This window comes from Notechis scutatus, chromosome Z (assembly GCF_049901735.1).
Source record: "Notechis scutatus isolate UNSWTSFEM ecotype Mainland chromosome Z, rNotScu1.2, whole genome shotgun sequence".
NCBI classification, from domain to species: Eukaryota; Metazoa; Chordata; class Lepidosauria; order Squamata; family Elapidae; genus Notechis; species Notechis scutatus.
This window is the reverse complement of record NC_142025.1, coordinates 4,960,842-4,984,249: the sequence shown is the minus strand read 5'-3', so window position 1 is coordinate 4,984,249 and position 23,408 is coordinate 4,960,842. Positions and strand designations below refer to the sequence as shown.

The 23,408-nt window shown below is 43.2% G+C and overlaps 1 protein-coding gene across 2 annotated transcripts in view; it reads left to right on the top strand.

Moving 5' to 3' along the window:
- The window catches only part of LOC113419489 (mitogen-activated protein kinase kinase kinase 3-like), a 95,325-nt gene that overhangs the window by 55,093 nt on the left and 16,824 nt on the right, over window positions 1–23,408 (top strand). For both annotated transcript variants that reach the window (XM_087946972.1, XM_087946971.1), the window contains 7 exons: window positions 2,258–2,369; window positions 10,692–10,825; window positions 11,533–11,606; window positions 12,864–12,931; window positions 15,846–15,935; window positions 20,065–20,262; window positions 22,268–22,416. In XM_087946972.1, coding sequence (XP_087803098.1) covers window positions 2,258–2,369; window positions 10,692–10,825; window positions 11,533–11,606; window positions 12,864–12,931; window positions 15,846–15,935; window positions 20,065–20,262; window positions 22,268–22,416 — 825 coding nt within the window. The remainder of the gene's footprint in view (window positions 1–2,257; window positions 2,370–10,691; window positions 10,826–11,532; window positions 11,607–12,863; window positions 12,932–15,845; window positions 15,936–20,064; window positions 20,263–22,267; window positions 22,417–23,408) is intronic.

Below are 23,408 nucleotides of genomic sequence, written 5' to 3'. Positions count from 1 at the left end.
CCAATCCCTTCTTTAACATTGGACAATCTCTTCTTAAAGAGATATATCATTCCTTCTTCCCTCCCTCCCTCCCTCTTTCCTTCCTTCCTTCTTCCCTCCCTCTTTCCTTCTTCCCTCCGTTCCTCCCTCCTTCCTCTTTCCTTCCTTCCTTCCTTCCTTCCCCCAATATTCAGGCTAAGTTCCTATTGTTAGAAAGCCCACTTTTTGATCTCTGCTAGAGCCGACATTAATTAGACACACTTAAGCAATGATACTCGCTTAATAACCGCCGTGATTAATAGCTGTGGCAAGAAAGGTTGCAAAATGGGGCAAAATTCACTTTTAACAGTTGCCTCACTTAGCAACAGAAATTTTGGGCTCGATTGTGGTCGTAAGTCGAGGACTATCTGTATTCCCTCTCCCTGCTGCAATGCTGAATTGTGATTGCTGGGCACTTGGGGTGTTAGCAACAGGCTGCCTTCCTGCAACAACTATCCTTTGGGGATAGTTTGCATCAAGTAAAAACAGAATGCCAGAAGCGTGTGTGAGAGGGTCGTCTTCATATAGGTAGTCCTCTACTTATGACCAGTTGCTTAGCAAAATACTTATGACCCAGTTCTAAAGTTCCAGTGGCTGCACACTTACACGCCACTGTGAAATGACCATATTTATGATCATTTATAGCATTCCCACTATCAAGAACAACAATTTACAATGTTTTTTTTTTTTGCCTAAAACCAGCATTTACTTCTGGTTTTCAGCAAAAATGCCCCCTAGCAAACAATGACCACAGTCTTCACTTAATGACCATATGTTCACTTAAGGATTATAATGATTTGCTTAACAACCGCTGAAAAGAATGGTAGTAAAATTAGATCAGATATGTGATAGCTTGCTTTATGACTGTCACATAATAGGCAGGCTCCATTATTGTTCTAAGCTGAGAACTTATGGCCACAATTGAGTCCAAAATTTCTGTTGCTAAGAGAAACGTTTGCTGTGAGTTTTATCCCATTTTACAAACTTTCTTGCCATAGCTATTAAGTAGATCCCTGCAGTTGTTAAATGAATAAGATGGTTGTTAAGTGAATTTGACTTCCTCAGTGATTTTGCTTGTCAGAAGGTCGCAAAACAGAATCACGTGACCCTGGAAACACTTTAACCGTCATAAACATGAGTCACGTTGCCAAGAATTTTGATCACGTGACAGTGGGGATGCCGCAACGGTCATAACTGCGAAAAATGGTAGTATGTCACATTTTCCAGTGCCATTCAACTTCAAACGGTCACTAAATGAACTGTTGTAAGTCGAGGACTACCCACGGTCACCGAATGACTATGCTGAAGAAAAGAAATAATCCATCTTCCTAAAACATTTTCAGAAGTTCAGAAGGTTGAAATAATCCCTGAGCAGTTTGACCCTAGAAAGGGAAGTAGAGTGAAATGAAAAGAGATTAAAATTAAAGATGATTGATGTTTTATGCTAATTAGCATTCCCTCATTAGCACCACCTGCATATATTTTTGGCACTTGGGTATCATTGTGCTTCATTCCCCAGTTAGCTCTGATTATCTGACCAGTGGAATCAACCCTTTTAATAGAGGTAGTCCTTGGCTTACAATCACAACTGGGATCAGACATTTTTGTTGTTAAACAAGGTAATTTTAAGCGAATCATCACACCAGATTTTATGACTGTTTGGTGAATCACTGCAGTTGTTAAGTGAATCACACAAATCATGAAGAGAAGGTTGCAAAAGGGGATGATCCCATGGTCTCAAGACACTGCAACGGTCATAAAAGTGAACCAAGGCTGAATTTTGATCATGTGACCGAGGGGATGCTACAAAGATTGCAATTGTGAAAAGTGACCCTAAGTCACTTTTTTCCAGTGCCATTGTAACTTTCAACAGTCACTAAATGAACAGTTGTAAGTTGAGTACTACAGGCAGGGGCTACACAGCTTTTCTCCTCACTGTTCAGCGATGTCACCTTAACTCAGTGGTCTTCAGACTTGACAGCTTTAAGACTTGTGGACTTCAAATCCCAGAATCCCTCCTTCAGTCAGGAATTCTGGGAGTTGAAGTCCACAAGTCTTAAACTTGCCAAGTTTGAAGACCCTTGCCTTAAATGGATCACCCAGATTCCTCATTAACCGACCACTTGATTCCCTCACTAACCGAGCGCTGGGGCCTCCTGCGCTGTATCATTCCTTGCAACAGCCACTGAATCACTACTTGTTCGGTGGGAACTACCAACAACTCTTGTTCTGTTTGCAGCTTCCGCAACCCAACAACACCAAGCAGCATGAAATGAGGATATCTAAATCCATGGGAGACATCCTGGGATCTCTGTATAAAGACATCGAGAGAACACGGAAGCATTCAACAGGTGAGTGAGATGAAGTTGCGCAGTAGGCCATGTTCTAGGGAGGAAGTCCAATAAATCCCATTCTTGAATCTGAATAGATACTGCTGCTCTTCAGCCTAAACTTTCAGTGTTTCTCGACTTGGCAACTTTAAGGTGAGTGGACTTCAACTTCCAGAATCCATGCTGGCTGCGGAATTCTGGGAGTTGAAGTCCTCTCAAAGACTCTAGGGTTCAGAAGCACTGGTCTTCAATTCTGGGAGTTGAAGTCCTCTCAAAGACTCTAAGGTTCAGAAGCACTTGGTCTTCAATTCTGGGAGTTGAAGTCCTCTCAAAAACTCTAGGGTTGAGAAAAACTGGTCTTCAATTCTGGGAGTTGAAGTCCTCTCAAAGACTCTAGGGTTGAGAAGCACTGGTCTAAAGAAACACTGCTCTACTGGCGACCCATAAGCTCAACCTCCAGACCAGTGGAAAACCTTTACCCCTGGGAATGCCCTATCTGTGGGGTCCTTTGGTGCTCTCTGAGCTTGGCGGCTTTTTTTTTTTTTTTTTTGCAGATGTTTCATTACTAAACTTGGGAACATCATGTGCCACAGCCTTGAGGTACAAATATTCTCTTCTATGAGTAATATCCTGTCTAATAATGTTACCTTCCATGAAGAATAATATAGAGAACCAAGGGTGCCCGTATCTAGGATTGTTGTCAGAAGCTTAGGAGAGCAAATTTAAGTCCCTGCTACCTAGAGTTGAAACTTCTAGGTAGACTCCCACCAATAAAATATCTTCTTTGACCCCCTAAAATAATTAGGGCACTAGGGGCTAAAAACATATGAAGAACGGTTACAGGAACTGGGTATGTCTATTGTAGTGAAAACAAGGATGAGGGGTGACGTGATGGCAGTCTTCCAACATTTGAGGGGCTGCCCCAAAGAAGAAGGGGTCGACCCATCGTCCAAAGCACCTGAAGGCAGGACAAGAAGCAATAGTTGGAAACTAATCAAGGAGAGAACCAACCGAGAACTAAGGAGATATTTCCTAACAGTGAGAGCAATCAACCAATGGAAGGACTGGGCATCAAAAGTTGTATGTGCTCCATCGCTGGAGGCTTTTAAAAAGAGAGTGGATAGCCATTTGTCTGAAAGTATTTAGGGTCTCCTGCTGGAGCAGGGAGGTTGGGTTAGAACAGGGGTCCCCAACCACCGGTCCGCTGGAACAAGTCCTACCGGGTCGTGGTTTAGTTGGCGCCGCCATCTTTTGATGAAAAAGCCCGGTGAGCTTTTCCGGTAGAAAGCTCACCGGAAGCACTTTTTCATCAAAAAGATGGCGGCGCCCAGCTAATGCCGGTACCGGGCCGCGCCATAAAAAGGTTGGGGATCACTGGGTTAGAAGACCTCCAAGGTCCCTTCCAAGGTCCCAAACTATAAGCCGTTGTTCTTCATCGGCAAGGCAGCTTGGCCTCCCAAGTGGATTTCCACATGTTTTGGGATGGCAGATCTCACCATTCCAGAAATGGCAGATACAACCAAAGATAGACCACTAGGTCCGTAGCTGATATTTGGGACTTCCGCAGTTCCTTGCTATGTTCTAGTGACACTGGTAGGAGTTGAAATCTCATCTTCTGTTAGATGGCTGGATTGCAGGGAAATTTGTCTACGGCGAGAATGGGCAAATTACTTTTCCCAAGGAGCCACGTGAGAAGCTGTTGTGGAGGGCTGAACCAATAAAGCTGTTCAAAGTGCATAGGCATGCACGTAAATTGGGGGGGAAATAGTCATTTCAAGATAGAAAGGAGGCACGATGGCTTAGTGGTTAAAGACACTGAGCTTGTCAGCTGGAGAGCTCACAGTCCAGGTTTGAGACCCTGAGTGCCACAAGATAGGGTAAGTGCCCATTATTTGCTCCAGCTCCTGCCCACCTAGCACTTCAAAAGCATGCAAGTCAGTGGTGGGGTTCAGTTTTTTTTATTACTGGTTCTGTGGGCGTGGCTTCGTAGGCGTTGCAGGGGAAGGATACTGTAAAATCCCTATTGCCTTCCCACCCCACTAACCTGCTTTCCAGCTCCCTTCTCCTGTGCTGGGCAACCAAAGAAGGCCCAGCCAATCAGCTGGGACTCAATGGGAGGCAGAGAATAGGTGGGGGCGGGGCCAGCCAGAGATGAATTTTGCTGGTTCTCCAAACTACTCAAAATTTCCTCTACCGGTTCTCCAAAACCAGTCAGAACCTGCTGAATACCCACCTCTGATGCAAGTGTGAGTAGATAAATAGGTACCACTTATAGATAGATAAATAGGTACCATTTATAGATGCCACTTAGTGGGAAGGTAATAGCATTGCATGTGCCTTTGGCCTGTAGCCGTGATGGCCACATGACCATGGAAGTGTCTTGGTTCCCTCGGCCAAAAAACAGAGATGACTACCGTCCCCTAGAAGAAGACATGACTGATAAGGAAACATTTACCTTATCTTTCATCAAAATAAAAACAATCCATACTGACTGGACAGGGACAGCCAAAAAGTCATAAAATGCCCCAGAAATGGTCTAAGCGAAGAATTAAAATTAGAGTTGAGCTGGAGGAGACCTTAGAGGTCTTCTAGTTCAGTCCGCTGCTCAAGTAGAGACCCAAGTACCAGTGATGGCTAACCTATTTGTCGTCGTGTGCCGAAAGTGTGTGCGCGCACACATGCCTGCACCCATAATGCAATACATGCATGCATGCAACCACCCGCCCCACTGCGCATGCACACACGCCCCCATGCATGCCCCACCCCCCGTGCATGCATATCCCATGTGCACAAATCCCCCCACGCATGCGCGGCAGATACCCGACCGTCAGCTGGCTGGTGGGGGCACGCGCGCGCATGCGATCAGTTCCAGGTGACGGCTCTGCGTGCCACTTCCTGCATGCGTGCCATAGGTTCGCTATCACAGCCATATATAATTTCAGACAAATGGCTTTTTTAAAAATCTCCAATATTGGAGCATCCACAACTCCTGGAGGCCAATCGTTCCGTTGATTAATCGTTCTCACTGTCAGGAAATTTCCCATTAATTCCAGGTTGCTTCTCTCCTTCAATAGTTTCCATCCGGTGCTTCTTGTTCTGCCTTCAGGCGCTCTGGAGATTAGGTTGACCCTCTCCTCTTTGTGGCAGTCCTCAAATATTGGAAGAGTGCTATCATGTCATTCTAATCCTTCTTTTCTCTACGCCAGCCAAATGAATGCTAAATATTTAAATAAATATATTTGATCAGATCAGATTAGATTAGATGTAGGTGGGTGGATGGATGGATGGTAGGTAGGTAGGTAGGTAGATACTGTATTTTCCCAAAAATAAGACCCTGTCTTATATTTTTTTTCCCACCAAAAAAAAGGCACCAGGTCTTATTTTCGGGGGCTACCATCCACTCACTTGCGGTTGTCACCTCCGTCTTCCTTTTCGCTATCAGAGGCCTTCAGGAACTACTTCTTCTGCAGCTGGCAAGGTTTTCTGATAACAGAGCTCTGGATTAATCCAGAGACCTTCAGGAAAACCTTGCCGGCAGGGCTGGCAAGTCAGATGTCGGGGTATGTGAGGTCTGGCTACAAGTGTCCAAAGGTAACTAGCAGGGCAGCTCCATGCCCTCATCCCCACCCTAGCTTAATTTTTACTTGTGCACTCTGGAGTGGGCGGGGTCTTAATTAGGGCTTATTTGGGGGGGGTAGGGCTTATATTGGGTGCATGTGTAAAAATCAGTCTAGGACTTACTTTCAAGGTAGGTCATATTTTCGGGGAAGCGGTCCATCGATGTAGGTAGGGAGCAAAGTAGGTAGGTGGATAGATAGGGAAGTAGCTAGATATAATATTTAAATTAAATTAATATTTAAATAGAATTAATTGAATATTTTTCATCCCTGTTCCTACAGCGGCCTTAGTCCTTTCGCTGTGAGATTCCTAGAAGGCCAAAGCATAGATTTTTTTTTTTTTTTTAAAGAATTATGGTGTTTTTTGGGTTTCCGGTTTGTCGGCTCGCGAGCGGTAGGGATTCGCTGGCTGCGCGATCCTCTGCCGCGCTAGCCGTTTTGGGGCTTCGACCGGACGGGTGCGGAGCAAGGCTGCCCTGCAGGGGTAGCTGAAGGTAAGGGGGATCCGGAGGAAGGGTTTGGGGTGTTGCAGACCCCTCCCTGGCCGGCAGAACCCCTGTTACCAGGACGCAGTGCAGCGGCGGTCCGTAATGGCCGCCACAAAGAAGTTGACAGCCGGGCAAGTATGCGCAGGAGGAAGAAGAGAAAGTTATTGAAAGTAAAAGTTCTTCTTGGTCGACCCAGGGCTTTGAGATTTATTTAATTTAATTCCTGGAAAAGATGGTTTTTTGATGATTTCTTCCACAAGAGAAAAAAAAGCGGCTGTTTTGAGGTGCTGAAGGAAAGTTTACTCTCCTCCCGACGGAATTAAGCCGGAAGGGAGAGGATAAAGAAAATATATAAATTTGGATCTTGTTGGAGGAGATGCCTTGAAGACTTGAGGACAGAAATACAATCTTAATAAGGCTTTAAAATATAGACTTGGATTCTTTTTTTTTATTTGTTTGATACCACCCCTGGAAGAGGAAGGGGGAATTTTGGCTTGCTTGGATTTATTGAGGATTGTGGATTTTGGGATTGTTTTGCCTTTCTCTCGGAATATTTGGTTGGTGCAAGAAGAAAGAGGAATAAAGAAAAGAAAAGACTTATTTATAATGGCTTTCCTTTTTGAAGACCTGAGGGATGAATATGAGCAAACAAAAGCAATCTGCAAAGATGGCATGGAAAAAGCTTTTCTATTTCTAGAAATGGCGCTGGTCAATTACCAACAGACAATGGAACAGATGGAAATGGAAGAAGAACAACAAGGAAGAGATGAAGACGCCATCTTCATTGAATTCCAAAACTTATCTAAGGAAGAAGGAAGGAAGAGAGCAAGGAAAATGAAGGACTTAAGATCTAAAAAAACATTTGAGAAAGAGAAAAATATGATGCAAAGTAAATATAATGATAACAAACAAGAGAAAAGGGAATGCAACAGAGAAGGGATCCCAGCAAGGCAGAGGTTAGAAGAAGAAGGGGGTAGGAAGATTTGGTGGGGAAGAAAGAAAGGGGAAAGGCGGAGAAAAGCCTCAAAGCTTTAAAATTGGATGGGAGAAGAGGGATTTTTTTTAGAGATAAAGGATGAAATATAATTTTCTGTAAGAAAGATTCTGCTAAGGTACAGAAGATGGTATTGTAACATTTATATTTGAAATAGTAAATTAGAATGCTTTAAGATTTAATAAGAAATTAAAATGTTGAAGTTTTTATTAATGATTGATTTTTAAAATGTAATAAAATATCGAAGGAAAGGAGGATACAATGTATTTAAACATTTTTGGTGGATAGAATGTACCAAGCAGAACCAAATTGGGTATTTGTTATGTTGAATGTTAATTTTACTAACTTAGGGGGAGGATAGAAAGGCATCATACTCTGATTAGTGATTTCAGGAGAAATTTTTTTCTTTTATTATAAGAAGAGATAGAGGGATAAATGAATGGGCAAAGATACAATTTAATGATTTATTAAGATGGATTAAATAAGATAGAAATGTGAAGAGTGATATGTGTTATTATTTTAGCCCATGCAAAGAGAGGTAACTGGGGCCAAGGTACTTTACTAAAAGATTTTTTTATGTTTGTTTGTGTTTGTTTGTGTTTTATGAGAATATTGGGGAAATTATTGTAGAAAAACAGGGAAAGATTCAATATGTAATGATTTGTTTGTTGTTGAAACTTTTAATAAAACTTGTTTTAAAAAAAAAAAAAAGAATTATGGTGTTTTTTTTCCCCTTCCTTTGCGTTGCCATTGAACTTTTTCCTCAGGATATTAGGAGGTATTTGGTGAAGCTGTCTGAGAAACAAAATGTGCTTGGTCTGTTGTTCCATGAAGCCTCTGTAGATGTCATCGTGTGCTTGAACACCATGTGTATGTTTTGGTGCTGTCCTTCGGTTTGCCAGCTGGGCTGATTAACCGACCAATGACATTTGGAGATTATATATATATCTATATCTATTGGCTGCTGGCAGAACACCCAAAAGATTCTTCTTTTGGAGAAGAGGAGGGAGGGCTTGGCAAGAGGTCCCCCTCAACGAGCAGTCGGGGAGGAATATGTGAAAGGGAGCAGGGTGTCAAACCTACAGTGATGGAGGATTCCAACTCTTCCTTCCCACAATGGCCTGGAATGACCGAAAAAGGTAATTTTCCTCCCCCCCCCCCTCACAATAAATCAGGTTTTTATCCTTTTGGGGATGGTTGAGGAAGGAAGAATCACAACATTTGGCATTTTCTGTGGGAGGAAAACAATCTAGAGGCAGAATGGGATACTGAGGAATGTGGATAGGTGCTCAGCTTATTACAGTTTTGAAGGCTGAATACAGGTGGATCCTTGACTTAAAATGATTCATTTACCAACCGTGTGAAGTTACAATGGCATAAAAGAAAAAAAAGCCCCATGACTTAGGGGCAGATTTTGGGCTTAGCAACTATTGTGTCATCTTCACGGTCACACAATTGAAATTTGGGCCCTTGGCAACTGGGACGTATTTACAAGAGTTGTAGCATCGCAAGGTTAGGTGTCTGCTGTATGTGACCTTTACAACCGTGGGATTCACTGAACAATTGCAGTGAGTTCCTTAACAATGGTAGTTATAAAAATTTGGATGCCCTCACGTAACAACAACCAAATGGCTTAGCAAGGAAAATTCTCATCCCAAAGTTGGTTGCCAGTCAACTATGCGTATAGTTCAGGAAAGGGGAGATAAAAAAATACAGTACCAGGGGTAGACTATCTAATGCTTCAGAGGACCTGTCCATCAAAGGATAGCAGATCCTGAATCCAATATGTGTTTCGGGATGAATGTCGGAGCCAAATCTGGAGAGAGATGTTGGTGATGATTCTAGTTCAACTAATTATGTGTCATAGTCAGTGTTGGGTGTGGGAATCTGTATTTCTAAACAGAAAAACACCTCACAAAGAGAAGGGGTAGAAAGTAACTAGGAAGCAGCTATCCCAAGACAAAGGAGATAGACTGGGATGTGTAAAGCCCAGAGGATTTCCAAAAGGAAGAGGGTTGAGATGCCACCAGCTTTCAAACGAAGGGGTCAGCCTTTGATATTTAGTCATTTATTACATTTTTATGCTGTGCACCTCCTCTATGAGGTATAACTCTAAGCCGTTACAAGTCCTATCTAAAGCTGAGATTCAGTTTCTGTCACTTTCAGCCTGTATGATCAGTTCAAAAATATCTGGGGGTTTTCAGGACGGTCACTGTTATTCTGGGACAGAAGGATGGGCATGGAGTCGGTTTAGCAGTTCCGATAGATGATGGATCAAGGAGGGAAGCAGCTTAGAAATAAGGAGAAACTTCCTGACTGTGGGAACAATTGATCGGTGGAACGACTTGCCTTCAGAAGTTGTGGGTGCTCCAACACTGGAGGGTTTCAAGAAGAGATTGGACAGCCATTTGTCTGGAATGGAATAGGGTCTTCTTCTTTTCTAGTTTGGACTAGAAGACCGCCAAGATTCCTTCTAACTCGGTTGTTCTGTTCTTAGTAGTGAACTCATCGCTCAGTAAGTTTTATATGCTTGTTGAAGGTTTCAGATGTTCTCCTTGGCCATGGAAGATCTCTAAGCTAGGTCTTCTCTCTGAAACTGGTACCCTCCGTGGGGTTTGGTCATGTTGTATGAACGCTTCAGGAAGTTGTAACCCAAAACATCTGTAGGGGTGCCAATCTTAGCAGGACAGAGTCTCTCCTCTGCTTCCATTAAGGGCAGATTCTCGCGTCCATCATTGTTTGGCATGGTGCACGCAAATTTCTGCATTAGAGGTGCAAAGAAGAACTAGGGGTGACATATTCCAATATTTAAGGGACTGCCACAAAGAAGAGGGGGTCTACCTATTTTCCAAAGCACCTGAAGGCAGAGCAAAGGAATCCCTGGATGGAAACTAATCAAGAAGAGAAGCAACCTAGAAGGAGAATTTTCCTGACAGTGACAACAATTAACGAGTGGAACAACTTCCCTCCAGAAGTTGTGGATGCTCCAATATTGGAGATTTTTTTTAAAGAAGAGATTGCATAGATATTTGTCTGAAATGGTATAGGGCCTCCTGCTTGGCTAGAATACCTCCAAGGTCCCTTCCAACTCTGTTTTATTCTGCTTTCTCCTAAGTCTTATTTTCCTTGGGGCCTGCTCAGCGACTCGGTTGCCAGGCCTGTTCCCCTTAAGGCCACTCTCCATTCCCTGGGGTTGGGATCCGCTGTATCGGTCTCCCCGTGATAACCTCTGCCTGGTTTGCAGGATCTCTGCACACCGGCCGGAGTTCTCCGCCTCCTGGAAGTGTTCCCGAAGAGCAGCAGCAGATCGCCCGTCAGGGGTCATACACCAGCATCAACAGCGAGGGAGAATTTATCCCCGAAACCATGGACCAAAACGTAAGTTGCCTCGGAAACGGGTTGCCCAAAGTCCTTAACTCTGGGGTGGCAGGAGGGGAGGGGGGAAAGGAGGGGAAATCTACCCGCTTGATTTAACCCCGTGGAGATCCCTGGGAATCCTCCCCCTAACTAACTGAATAGTCCTTCTGCTCGGTTAGCATAGCACCGTGAAGGCAAACCTATCGCGTGCATGCCAGAGGTGGCACACAGAGCCCTTTCTGTGGGCATGCACACTGTCGCCAGCTGCTCTTCTGGTTTCTGGCCTGCACATGATGCCAGCCAGCTGGTCTTTGCAGAAAAATGGCCAAAAAAAACAGGCCATTTTTCAGGCCGTTTCCTGGGCTGTTTTCCAGCCATTTTCTGGGCCTTTTTCAGGCTGTTTTTGGCCTGAAAAACGGCCAGAAAATGACCTGAAAAATGCCCCAAAGCAGGTTGTCTTTCAGGCCGTTTTTAGATCAAAAATGGCCTGAAAATGTCTGGAAAAAACACTCTGGAAATGACACCAAGAATGCCCCCAAAACAGGCATTCAGTCTTTGGGTTTCCAGCGCTCCGGCACCCACACATGCCACGCGCATTCCGGCTTGGGCACTCAGTGCCGAAAAGGTTCGCCATCACTGGCATAGCACGCGGGTTAAGTAGACGCACTCGGGGCGATGTCATACCCATTCTGAAACCCTCGTTTCTCTCCTTCTGTTTTCTCTCAAAGTTGTTGGATCCATTTATCAGCCCAAACAACTCACTTTCTAGCAGTTGTCAGTCCCTCGAACGATCCGTAGAGAGGTAAGAACCGGAGAGCTTAATTCTTCTTCTTCTTCTTCTTCTTCTTCTTCTTTCTTCTTCTTCTTCTTCTTCTTCTTCTTCTTCTTCTTCTTCTTCTTCTTCTTCTTCTTCTTCTTCTTCTTCTTCTTCTTCTTCTTCTTCTTCTTCTTCTTCTTCTTCTTCTTCTTCTTCTTCTTCTTCTTCTTCTTCTTCTTCTTCTTCTTCTTCTTCTTCTTCTTCTTCTTCCTCCTCCTCCTCCTCCTCCTCCTCCTCCTCCTCCTCCTCCTCCTCCTCCTCCTCCTCCTCCTCCTTCTTCTTCTTAAGTGCAAAGAATGAAGAGCTCCTCGACTTACAACTGCAACAGTTGCTGAGTGAGACATTTGTTAAATTGAGCTTTGCCCCATCCTATGACCGTCCTTGCCACGGACGTTAAGGGAATCACTGCAGTTTGTTAAATTAGTTAATACAACTGTTAAGCGGATCTGGCTTCTCCGTTTTGTCCGAAGGTCGCAAAAGGGAATCACATAACAACTGTCAAATGTACGAGTCAGATCACATGACCCCTGCAACCGTCATAAATATGAGTCAGTTCCCAATCGTCTGAATTTTGGTCACACGGCCATGGGGGTGCTGTTGTAATTGGTTGTAAGTGTTGAAAAGCGGTCATAAGTCACTTTTTTCAGTGCCGTTGGAACTTCAAACGGTCACTAAATGAACCATTGTAAGTCGAGGACTACCTCTACTAAGATGGAGCTGCTGATTTTTAAGGGGCTTGTTTTACTCTCGGGAGGGGGTGTTTATAGGTCATCAGCCTATGCAGTCCAAAGCTGCTTTTGCAAAAGGCAATTGGAATTTCTTGGTTTTTCCTTGAAGACGTTTTGCCTCTCATCCAGGAAACTTCTTCAGTTCTAACCTCAGTTCTAAAATTCTTCAGTTAGAACTAAAGAAGCTTCTTGGATGAGAAGAGAAATGTTTTCAAGGGGGGAAAAAAACCCCAAGGAATTCCAATTGCCTTTTGGAAAAAGCACGTCTGTGATTTAAATCGTCTGCTTCGCATCATGCCCCTGGTGTTTTTATTAGTGTAAGATGCCTAACATTTTTATATGGAGAAGATAGGCATTGCTAATTTTAAAATTCATGCAGGGCTTTAAAATGTTATGCATTGTTAAGATTTTTAGTCTGAGTAATTGGAGGGTGCGAGTTAGCAGACAAAGAATGAGCAATGTTGATGGCTCAGCATATCTCTCAAATGTCTAATTTTATTTTATTTTTGTGCAGTCCTTCTTTCAGCAAAACACCAATTTCAAGGAGAACAAGAGAAACCAAAGACAGCTTTGAATGTCTGGGTAAGAATGCTGGGTTATTGTATTGTGTGAACGTTGTATAATATTATTGTGTCGTAATAAGTATTGTATAATACTTATTGTATAGGACCAATATGGTTGCCTTCAACCAAGATTGATATGCAGATAATCCTTGACTTAGGATCGCAATTGGGACCAGAATTTTCATTGCTGAGAACAAGGCAATTGCTCAACTTTTTTTTGCCACAGTTGTTAAGCGAATCCCTGCAGTCATTAAGTGAATCAAGTGGTGGCTAAGTGAATCCAGCTTCACCCCCCATTGACTTTGGTCATTGGAAGCCAGCCGGGAATTGGGGATCTCGCAACCCCAGGACGTTGCAACCGTCATAAATGCATGCTGGTTCCAGGCACCTGAATTTTGATCACATGACCCTAGGGCGAAATGCTGCACGATCGTAAGTGTGAGGGCTGGTCATGAGCCGCTTTTTTTTTTTTTCAGTATCCTAGTAACTTTGAACAGTGAATGGTTGTAAGTTGAGGATTACCTGTAACCAAAGCCTCACCAAAATCTTAGAAGGCTGAAAATGAGTGAAAATTTGCCCCAAAGCAAGAATGTAAAAAAAAAAAGAAGTTAGAGCTGAAAATCTAGAAGGATGCCTGAAAAGGGGAATTATGGCAAGCCTCCCGCAGACAGCCCCATAAAACGGGGATCTTCCACGAACCCAACCGTTAGTTATCTGACACTTTCCTTGTAGAGTTGATTCTGTCTAATCTGCTCCACTTAAGCGTCCTTGTCTAAGCTGGTGAAATCCATGGAACATTTGTTCAATGTTAATGTTATCATGACCTGTCCTGTTAAAAAATGAATACATGGCAAAGGGCCCAGGGATGATTTAAAAAGAGAAAGAGGGAGGGAGGGAAGGAAGGGAAAGAAAGAGATAAAGTGTGTGTGTGTGAGAGAGAGAGAGACAGAAAGATAGATGGAGGAGGGAAGGAAGGAAGGAAAAGAAAGAGAAGAAGAAAAAAAGAGGGAAAGAAAGAAAGAGAAAGATGGGGGAAGGAAAAGGAAAAACAGACTGATGGACAGAGGAAGGAAGAAAAGGGTGAGGAGGAAACAGAAAGGAAGGAAGGTGGGAAGAAGGAAGGAGGAAAAAGAAAGAAAAGAAAGTCAGTCAGTCAGTCAATGTTTGGCTTGAAGTGATACTGAGTTGCACCAAATGTTGGATGCTGATTTCAGATTTAGGTTGTGGGACTTGGGGGATTTCTAATAATGCCTCCAGGGTGCAGAGTTCAAGTTTTTAATTAAGATTTCATTTACCTGAGCCGCTCACTTGACTGCCCCTCTGCTGTTTTCTTTTCCCATTCATTACGGGCCGCGTCAACATATTTTGATTCAAGAACAGCACATTAAGGAGAAACAGCTGAACTCTTTGAGGAAACGATGATCAAGCAGTGGCTGAGCGATTGTTGAGAATGAGAAAGATTTATAATAACTGGGCTTAAACGGAGCTGCAAAAGGAAACAAAATGAGATTTAAGCCAGTTCTCCTGGCTGTGATATTTGCTTTCTGTAACACATTCCTTTATTGTCTTTTTATTTTGTAAAAAAATATTGTTTTCATCAAGTGGCCCATTTCTCGTTTTTCTTAAGTCACGTGTCTTGTCTTGGAGAAGCTGCTAATGGCTTCGTTGTGCAGATATTGGGAATAAAAAAAAATGAGCCATTTTGATCTAGTAGTTAAAGCCACAGGATAGAAATCAGGAGCCTGTGAGTTCTAGTTCCCACTCAGACACAAAAGCCAACTGGGGGACTGTGGGCCAATCACAAAGAGACTCTGAGTTCTAGTCCCGCCTCAGGCTCAAAAGCCAGTTTGGGGACTTTGGGCCAATCACCAGGAGCCTGTGAGTTCTAGTCCCGCCTCAGGCACGAAAGCAGGACTTTGGGCCAATCACTGGGAGCCGGTGAGTTCTAGTCCCGCCTCAGGCACAAAAGCCAGTTGGGGGACTTTGGGCCAATCACCAGGAGACTCTGAGTTCTAGTCCTGCCTCTATCACAAAAGCCAGCTTTGGGCCAATTTGGGGGCATCACTTTCTCTCAGCCCAGCTTAGTTCACAGGGTTGTTGAAATAGAAAGAGGGTGGATATGTTTGTTGCCTGGAGTTATTTATACGAATAATAAAGGCAGGATAAAAAAAAATCTAATAAAAATTGAGTTCAGGATGAAATAGCACATTCTACCATTCATTTTGCAAGTATATAAGTAGTGCTCAACTTACAACCGTTACACAATGGCCTATAACGAAGTTATGACCCTGAAAAAAGTGAGTTACAACTGTTTTTCACACTTATGACTGTGGCTGCATTCCCATGGTCATGTGATCAATATTTAGGCGCTTGGCAACTGACTCCAATTTATGACGGTGGCAGAGTCCCAGAGTCGCTGGATCACTTTTTGTAACTTTCTGCTGGTTTCCAACTAGCAAAGTCAACAGGGAAGCCAGATTTGCTTAATGATTAATCATTAATTAATTGAAGAATTGCAGTGATTCGCTTATCAACTGCAGGAAAAAGGAGATAAAATGAGGAAAACATCCATTGCTGTGCAATGGAAAATTTGGGCTGTCATATATGCTGTCTGTAAATATTACAGACACAAATTCTGTATGTAACATATACTCTTCGAATAAACCTAGGCCGCAGGGATGAAATGAACGTGCTAAAGTGATTTAAAAAACCCTCTTTTAATACTTTTCTTCATGGGTAAAAACAAGGGGAGGGACTCTGCTGTAAAAGAACACCCTATTATTTAATTCTGTCTCTTAAATCCACTTTTAACTGGGGGTTAGACTGGGGGGGTGGAGGGGCTCCTGGCATCTTGGATTTCTTTGGCAGGCGGGAGGGAATCAAGCAGGCCAAAAATTTTCCATCTTTTTACCTTGTTCATCTTTCTTGGACAGATTTCAATGTCCCGTTTTGTGACCGAGGAAAAGGCGGCACCTTTCCGAGGCAGTATCATCTCTCTCAGGGTCGCAAGGACTACAATGATGGTAAGTCTGCTCAAACAAGGATTTTAATTGCTTTTGAATGAGAAATGTATGAAAGCAGGCAGGTGCCCGCAGGGTGGTCTCAGAAAAGGTGGCATAGCAGATGTGAAGGTGTGATGCCAGCAGTCGCCTTGCAGGGGTGATGGCTGGCATGAAAGGGAGGGAGAAAAAGAGAAAGAAAGTGAGAGAGAAGGGGAGGGAGGGAGAAGAAAGAAAAAGAGACAGAAAGGAGGAGGGAGGGAGAAAGAGAGAGAGGAAGGAAGGAAGACAAAAAGAAAGAGAGACAGAAAAGAAAGAGAAAGAAAATGACAGGAAAGAAAGAAAAAGAGAAGGATGGGAGAAAAAGAGAAAGAAAGAAGAAAGAGGGGAGGGAGGGAGAAAGAAAAAGAAAGAGACAGAAAGGAGGGAGGGAGACAGAAAGAGAGGGTATGAGCTGGGAAAGGAGTGAGAAAGAGAGAAAGAGGAGGGAAGGAGAAAAAGAGAGAGAAAAAGAAAAGGATGGGAATGAAAGAAAGATAGAGAGACAGACAGACAGACAGACTTTGGCCAAAAAACTTTGGTCTCCATATGGTGGCTAACATCATCTTGACTTTTTTGATCATTCCCTGCAGTCACTTGGAAAGAAATTCCTAAGGCCGGTCACTAGAATTACGATGGGTCCTCCCAAATTTATTTATGACCCAGTTCTAACGTCTAGGTCCCATCCTGGATTTCGGGCACTGGGAAACAGGCCTACATTTACAGCTGTTTGCAGTGTCAGGTGATCACGATTTACAATGTTTCTACTGAAAACGGGTGTTTATTTCCTGATTTCAGAAAAAAACACCCCATCGCAAATAACAGATCCACTTAATAACCATGGACATTCGCTTAACCACACGAGATTTGCTTAACACCCATCACAAAAAAAAAAATGTCATGAAATCATGTCGGTCACATGATGATCTGCTTTGTGACCATCATGACTTACATGATGGTCATGTAAAAAGGAAATTAAAAAGGAAAGTGTCGAGATGGACTTGCAAAGAAGGATTCAACAGCCCCTAATCATTGCTTTTAAAGCTGTTTCCCCAAACAGGTGCTCCTCCAATTACAACCACAACCGAGCCCAAAATTTCTGTTGCTAAGTGAGACCTCCGTTAAGTTGTTAAGCAAATCCAGCTTCCCCATTGACTTTGCTTGTCAGAAGGTCGCAAAAGGGGATCATGTGACCCCGGGGACACTACAGCCGTCGTAAATATGAGTCAGTGGCCAAGTGTCTGAAATTTAATGGTGTGTCCACGGCGATATTGCAACAGTTTATTTATTTTTTAACTTTATTTTTTGCTGTTGTAATTTTGAATGGTCACTAAGCGAACCATTGTAAGTTGAAGACTCCCTGTATTTGCAAACCTGTAATCAGATCGTTTCCCGTAGGCTTGCCATGTTCTTCAGACAGAATTAAGGTTTTTCCCTCTTCCAACCTAATTAAGATGCGTGTAGCTGATTGTGTCTTGTGTTAAGCTTTCAATTAGCTCAGGGTCTCAACTTGGCAACTTTAAGACTGGTGGACTTCAACTCCCAGAATTCTCCAGCCAGCATAGCTGGCTGGAGAATTCTGGGAGTTGAAGTCCACCAGTCTTAAAGTTGCCAAGTTTGGAGACCTCTGCATTAGTCCACATTGGGTTTGGAGAGGTCATACAGATACTCCTTGCATGCATTCCTTTAGCAACCACACAAAGTTACAATGGCACTAAAATAATTGACTTATGTCTGTTTTTCACACTTACGGCCGTTGCAACATTCCCAGAGTAAAAAAGCTTGGCAACTGGCTTGTATTTGTGACCGTTGCAGTATCTTGTGCAGTCTTGTGTTCACCTTCTGTGAACTTCTGACAAGCAAAGTCAATGGGGAAGTCGGACTCAACCGTGTTACTAACTTAACAACTGCAGTGGTTCACTTAACAACGATGGCAGGAAAAGGCGTAAAATGGGACACAACTTCCTTAACAATTCCCTTAACAACTTGCTTAGCAACTAAAATGTTGAGCTCGTTTGTGGCAGTTAAGGACTGCCTGTTAACTCCATATGTGTTCCAACTAAGGAGCTCATAATTGGTTCCATCATTACAGTCTGTTAGAAAATTTTGTGCATCCAGAAGTTGTGGGTGTTCCAACACTGGAAGTTTTTAAGAGGAGACTGGACAACCACTTGTCTGAAATAGTATATTTCAGATATATTGCCTGAGTAGAAGATTGGACTAGAACTATGATGGCGAACCTATGGCACGCAGAGCCATTTGTGATGGCACACGAGCCGCTAGAAAACTTACCTCACTGGGCATGCGCGTGCCTCACAGCTGATTTTTGGCCTTTTTGAGGCCTTTTTCGGCCTCCCAGAGGCTTGAGGAAAGCCTTTTCAGGCCGAAAAATAAGCCCGTTTCGTCACTTGCTGTATTTCCAGAAATACTGGAAGTGACAAAACGGGCCCATTTTCCCCTTCCAACTCTTTTATTCTGTTAAAATAAAGACATTGAAGAAGGCAACATCCTCCTGTGTCCATTCTTCTTTGAAAGCAGAGGTCTCCAAACTTGGCAACTTTAAGACTTGTGGACTTCAACTCCCAGAAGTTTGGGGACCCCTTCTTTAAGGGCTATTTTTTTATGGTCAGCCTAATACCAGCCTTGTCAAAGCACAAATTAAACATGTGTTTCTTGGAGTAGCAGTTTCTGCATTTACAGCTGCGGTAGCTGAACATTATCAAACTGAACTCTAACATATGTGAAGGACAAATTTTGGAGAATCAAATTTCTAAACATGATAGAAAGAAATAGAAATTCAGAGCATGTTTGGTCTAGTGGTTAAGCCACCCAGCTAGAAAGCAAGGGACCTTGAGTTCAAGTCCTGCCTTAGCTGTGAAAGCCAGCTGGGTGACCTTGGGCCAGTCCCTCTTCTGTCCATCCATCCTACCTCTCAGGGTTGTTATTGGGTGGATAAATAGAAGATGTTAGGATATGTTTGCAGCCTTATTTGCAAAAAAACGATGAAGGTGGGAAACAAACTAACATGTCCCAAAGGTACTTCCCAAGAGGCAACTGGACTATTTGGTTTTTTTCTTTGAAGCCTTTTTGCTTCTCATCCAAGAAGCTTCTTCAACTCTAACTGGATAGTGGGGAATGGAAGGATTTATACTCTTTGCAGGCAGCTGGTCATTTGCATCCTTTTAGCAGGTCATTAAGCAGAAAAGGCAGAGAGAAGAAAACCAGGAACTGTTTTCTATTACCCCAGAATTCAGAACATGGAGTATTGATCTCGAGTGATTGGAAAGTGGTACCTCCCACTAACTTCAGATCCTTGTTGAATGTTACAAAAATGTTCTAGTAGAAAAAAGAACCTAGAAGACGGGATGGTTCATTTCAGGAGAAGTTAGATTTTGGGGGAATTCTTTTCGTTGGGATTCCACACCACTTTCATTAGGATCCCGGCTGTCCTCCTCTATGAATCCTGGGATTATTTGATTTAACAAATTAAGATAGAAGAATACACCAAGATGACTCATAAAGCTGGACAAGATGATTTTGCTCAAGCAAAACACTCCAGTCCGCTCCATCTTTTAAAATAAGGTATATTCCTTTTCAGTCAATGCACGCATGGAGGGATGCTGCACATTACGAGATGCTCGGTTGATATACAGGTAGTCCTCATCTTACAACAGTTCATTTAGTGACTGTTCAAAGTTAGGACATCTCTGAAAAAAGCGACTTACGACCATTTTTCACAGTTACAACCTTTGCAGCATTCCCAATGGTTCATGTGATCAACATCCAGATTCTTGACAACTGATTCATATTTATGACCGTTGCCGTGTTCCAAGGCCACATGATCCCCTTTTGCAACCTTCTGACAAGCAAAATCCATGGGGAAACCAGATTCACTTAACATCCGGGTTACTAACATCAACTGCAACTATTCACTTAACAGCCGAGGCAAGAAAGGTTGTAAAACGGGGTAAAAATAACAAATGTCTCACTTAACCGCAGAACTCTTGGGCTCCGTTGTGGTTGTAAGTTGAGGACCACCTGCATACCGGGCAACGAAACCCTCCTATTCTCAGTTTTTTGTTTGTTTGTTTCTGCCTTTATTGCTTCCCCCAAGGCCGCAGAACGTTCCCCAGAAGCTACGCCCCTCCCGAGAACCTGTTTCAGCTTCTGCCTTCCAGCCGAACCAAGAGCTACAATGGAGACAGTAAGCTGATCACCATGCGGTACGAGGAACGGGGCAACAACAAGCGCTGGCACAATTGTGACAAGATCTTTGAAGACTTCAGTTCTCCTTCTCCCAAGGCCAGGAGCAGTAAGTTGCTTCAGAGTGGGGGCCTCTGCTGGGTTATGGGGGACATAGCGGGGAATTCGTTGGCCGTGTTCAACGCTATCTAGGAACCCTCGGGGGCTTCGCTCCTGAGAAGGAACGTCAAAGTTGGCTGATAACATTGACGTTGTGTGCGATGGATGACCTTACAAGATGCTGGCTGCGTTGAGCGGGAGAGGGAAAAACACCCTTGAATGGTGGGGAAGCCATCCCTTGTTTGCCGTTTTCAGAGATAAGGGGACGGGTCTCAAGGGCAGGAAGCGAGCAGGTCTACCCCTTGCTATCAAAACAGGAATTTCCTCAAGGTTTTTTGAGTCAAAATAGAAAATTTTGACTCAAAAAGCCTTGAGGGAATTCCCAATTCATATGTCACTTGGACCTCTTCCATGGTGCAAAGTTAAAACAAAAAACTGAATGGCTCACAGCTTCACCATCTTCTCGATTTCCATTGCAAGACTCCCCGGGAAATTAGCCAGCTCTGCCTCCGTGTTCCTCCATGTTTTCTATAGAACTACGGTGCCCATAGAAGAGTAGCTCAGGGTTGAACTTATTTACTTTACATTGCATTGCATTGCATTGCATTGCATTGCATTGCATTGCATTGCATTGCATTTATTTAGTCAGTCAGTCAGTCAAGCATGCATTTGATAATACTGTATATAAAAGCATAAACTGTCAGGATTCTGGCAGTTACTCCAATTAAATCATGAGCCTCGAGCCACACTCCCAAAACTTCAAAAGATTTATTAGAAGTTAACATGCCAGCATTAGCCTGGGCGTAGCTGACTCTGAGATACGTAATTAACTGTCACCCTTGATCCTGCTTTACCCCTACCCCCACCTCTCTAGGTGTATCATCCAACGAAACAAGTCCATAGCCAAGAGTCATCAATCATGCTCTCCAGTTATTTTTTTGCGCAGCAGAAGTTTCATTCGTCTAATCAGCCTTAGAAGAAAATATGAATAGAATGTACTTTCGATGCCACACTGTTGCCTGTTCTTTGAAACTCCCCCCCCCCTTTCTTTCTGTGGACAACTATAAAACGTGTATACAAATTGTTTTATGAGTTGACCTAAGCATGTTTATTAATACATGAAATAGATAAGAATAAATGGGGACAGTAGGACAGGGACGGTAGGCACACCGGTGTGCTTATGCACGCCCCGTTTAAGGACCTCTTAGGAATGGAGTGAGGTCCATGGTTGACAGTTTAAAGTTTTGGGGGTTTGAAGATGTAACCACAGAGTCAGGTAGTGAGTTCCAGGCATCGGGGACTTGTGGGGTCTTCAGTGCTCTCTCAGCTTCTCCGAGTGACTCACAAATTCTGTGAAAAATTCTGTGAAAAAGAAACCAAGCTAATTGTAGATTGATGGGGGGGCATCCAAGCTTCAAATGCCAGCCTGTATTTTGGGAGTCATAACGATTACACAGGCTAAGAACCGGAATACTAGGTGGCATTCAGATTTTGATAAAACTACTACAGGCTATCCTTGACTTACAACTCATTTAGTGACCGTTCAAAGTTACAACGGCACTCAGAAGGTGACTTATGACCGTTTTTCACATGACCTTTGCAGGATCCCCGGAGTCACGTGATCAAAATTCAGACCCCCCTTGGCAACTGGTTCACATTTATGACCATTGCTGTGTCCCGGGATCCCCTTTTGCAACCTTCTGACAATCAGCGGGGGAAGCCAGATTCACTTAACAACCAGATTACTGATGTATCAACTGCAGTGGTCCACTTAACAACTGTGGCAAGAAAGGTAATCAGATGGGGCAAAAGCTCATCTAACGACTGTCCCGCAGACGTTTTGGGCTCAGTCGTGGCTGTAAGTCGAGGACTGCCTTTAGATTCTGCATAGGAAAAAAAGCATAGGTTTTTCTCAGCATTGTGCGTGATGCGTGCATCATTGTGGACGTTGGAGGAGTTGGAGTTGCAGAGTGGTTGTTGTTGACCTGATCTTCCTGTTTTCCGCCTCCTTTTAGCCCTGCAGGCCCCTGTGAATTGGAGGCTGGGGAAGCTGTTGGGCCGAGGAGCTTTCGGAGAAGTCTACCTGTGCTATGATGTGGACAGTGGACGAGAGCTCTCCGTGAAGCAGGTGCCTTTTGACCCAGACAGCCAAGAGACCAGCAAGGTGAGTGTTTGGTCAGATAGAATGGAACAAAACAGAGAACGTTCTTCGTTGGCCAAGTGCAGCAAGGGGAATTTGTCTCATTGGACATGTGAACAGCAAGTGATAAATCATGATCATAATCACAAAATACAGTCACAATAAATCGTAAGATACAACACTCCGGGATAGATTAAGACATCTTTGTTTTTCTCTCTCCCTATTCATCTGTCTGTCTGTCTATCTATCTACCTATGTATCTATCTATTTACCTATGTATCTGTGTGTTTATCTATCTCCCTATGTATCTGTGTATCTATATCTATCTATCTATCTATCTATCTATCTATCTATCTATCTATCTATCTATCTATCTATCTAATCTTTCATCTATCTTTCTGTGTCTATCTGTATCTCTCATCTATCCAGCTATCTATTTGTCTCTTCTATCCATCTATATTTATGCCTCGTCTCTCTATATCTATCTATCCATCCATCTTATCTATTAATCATCTATCCATCTATATTTCTGTCTATCTCTATCTCTCTTTCTATTTATATCTATCTCTATCATCTATCATCTATGTTTCTGTGTCTATCTATCTCTGTCATCTATCCTCTATTTCAGTCTCTTTATCTATCTATCTATCTATCTATCTATCTATCTATCTATCTATCTATCTATCTATCTACTCTATATCTATCTACTCTATATCTATCTATCTATCTATCTATCTATCTATCTATCTATCTATCTCTATTATCTATCTGTTTTGGGTCTCTATCTATCTCTATCATCTATCCATCTATCTATTTCTGTCTCTTACCTCTCACTCTATCTATCCATCCATCCCTTGGTTTTTACCCAAATGGATTCAATTTCCTTAAGCAATGCAGAGGTGTCATCATGCATCACAATCACCACAAATGGGCCATTTTATGGATGGAAGGGAGGCACAAGCCCCCCTCACCCACCCCCCAATCCAGCCAGTAGATTGGGGTCTCATTAGAAAGTC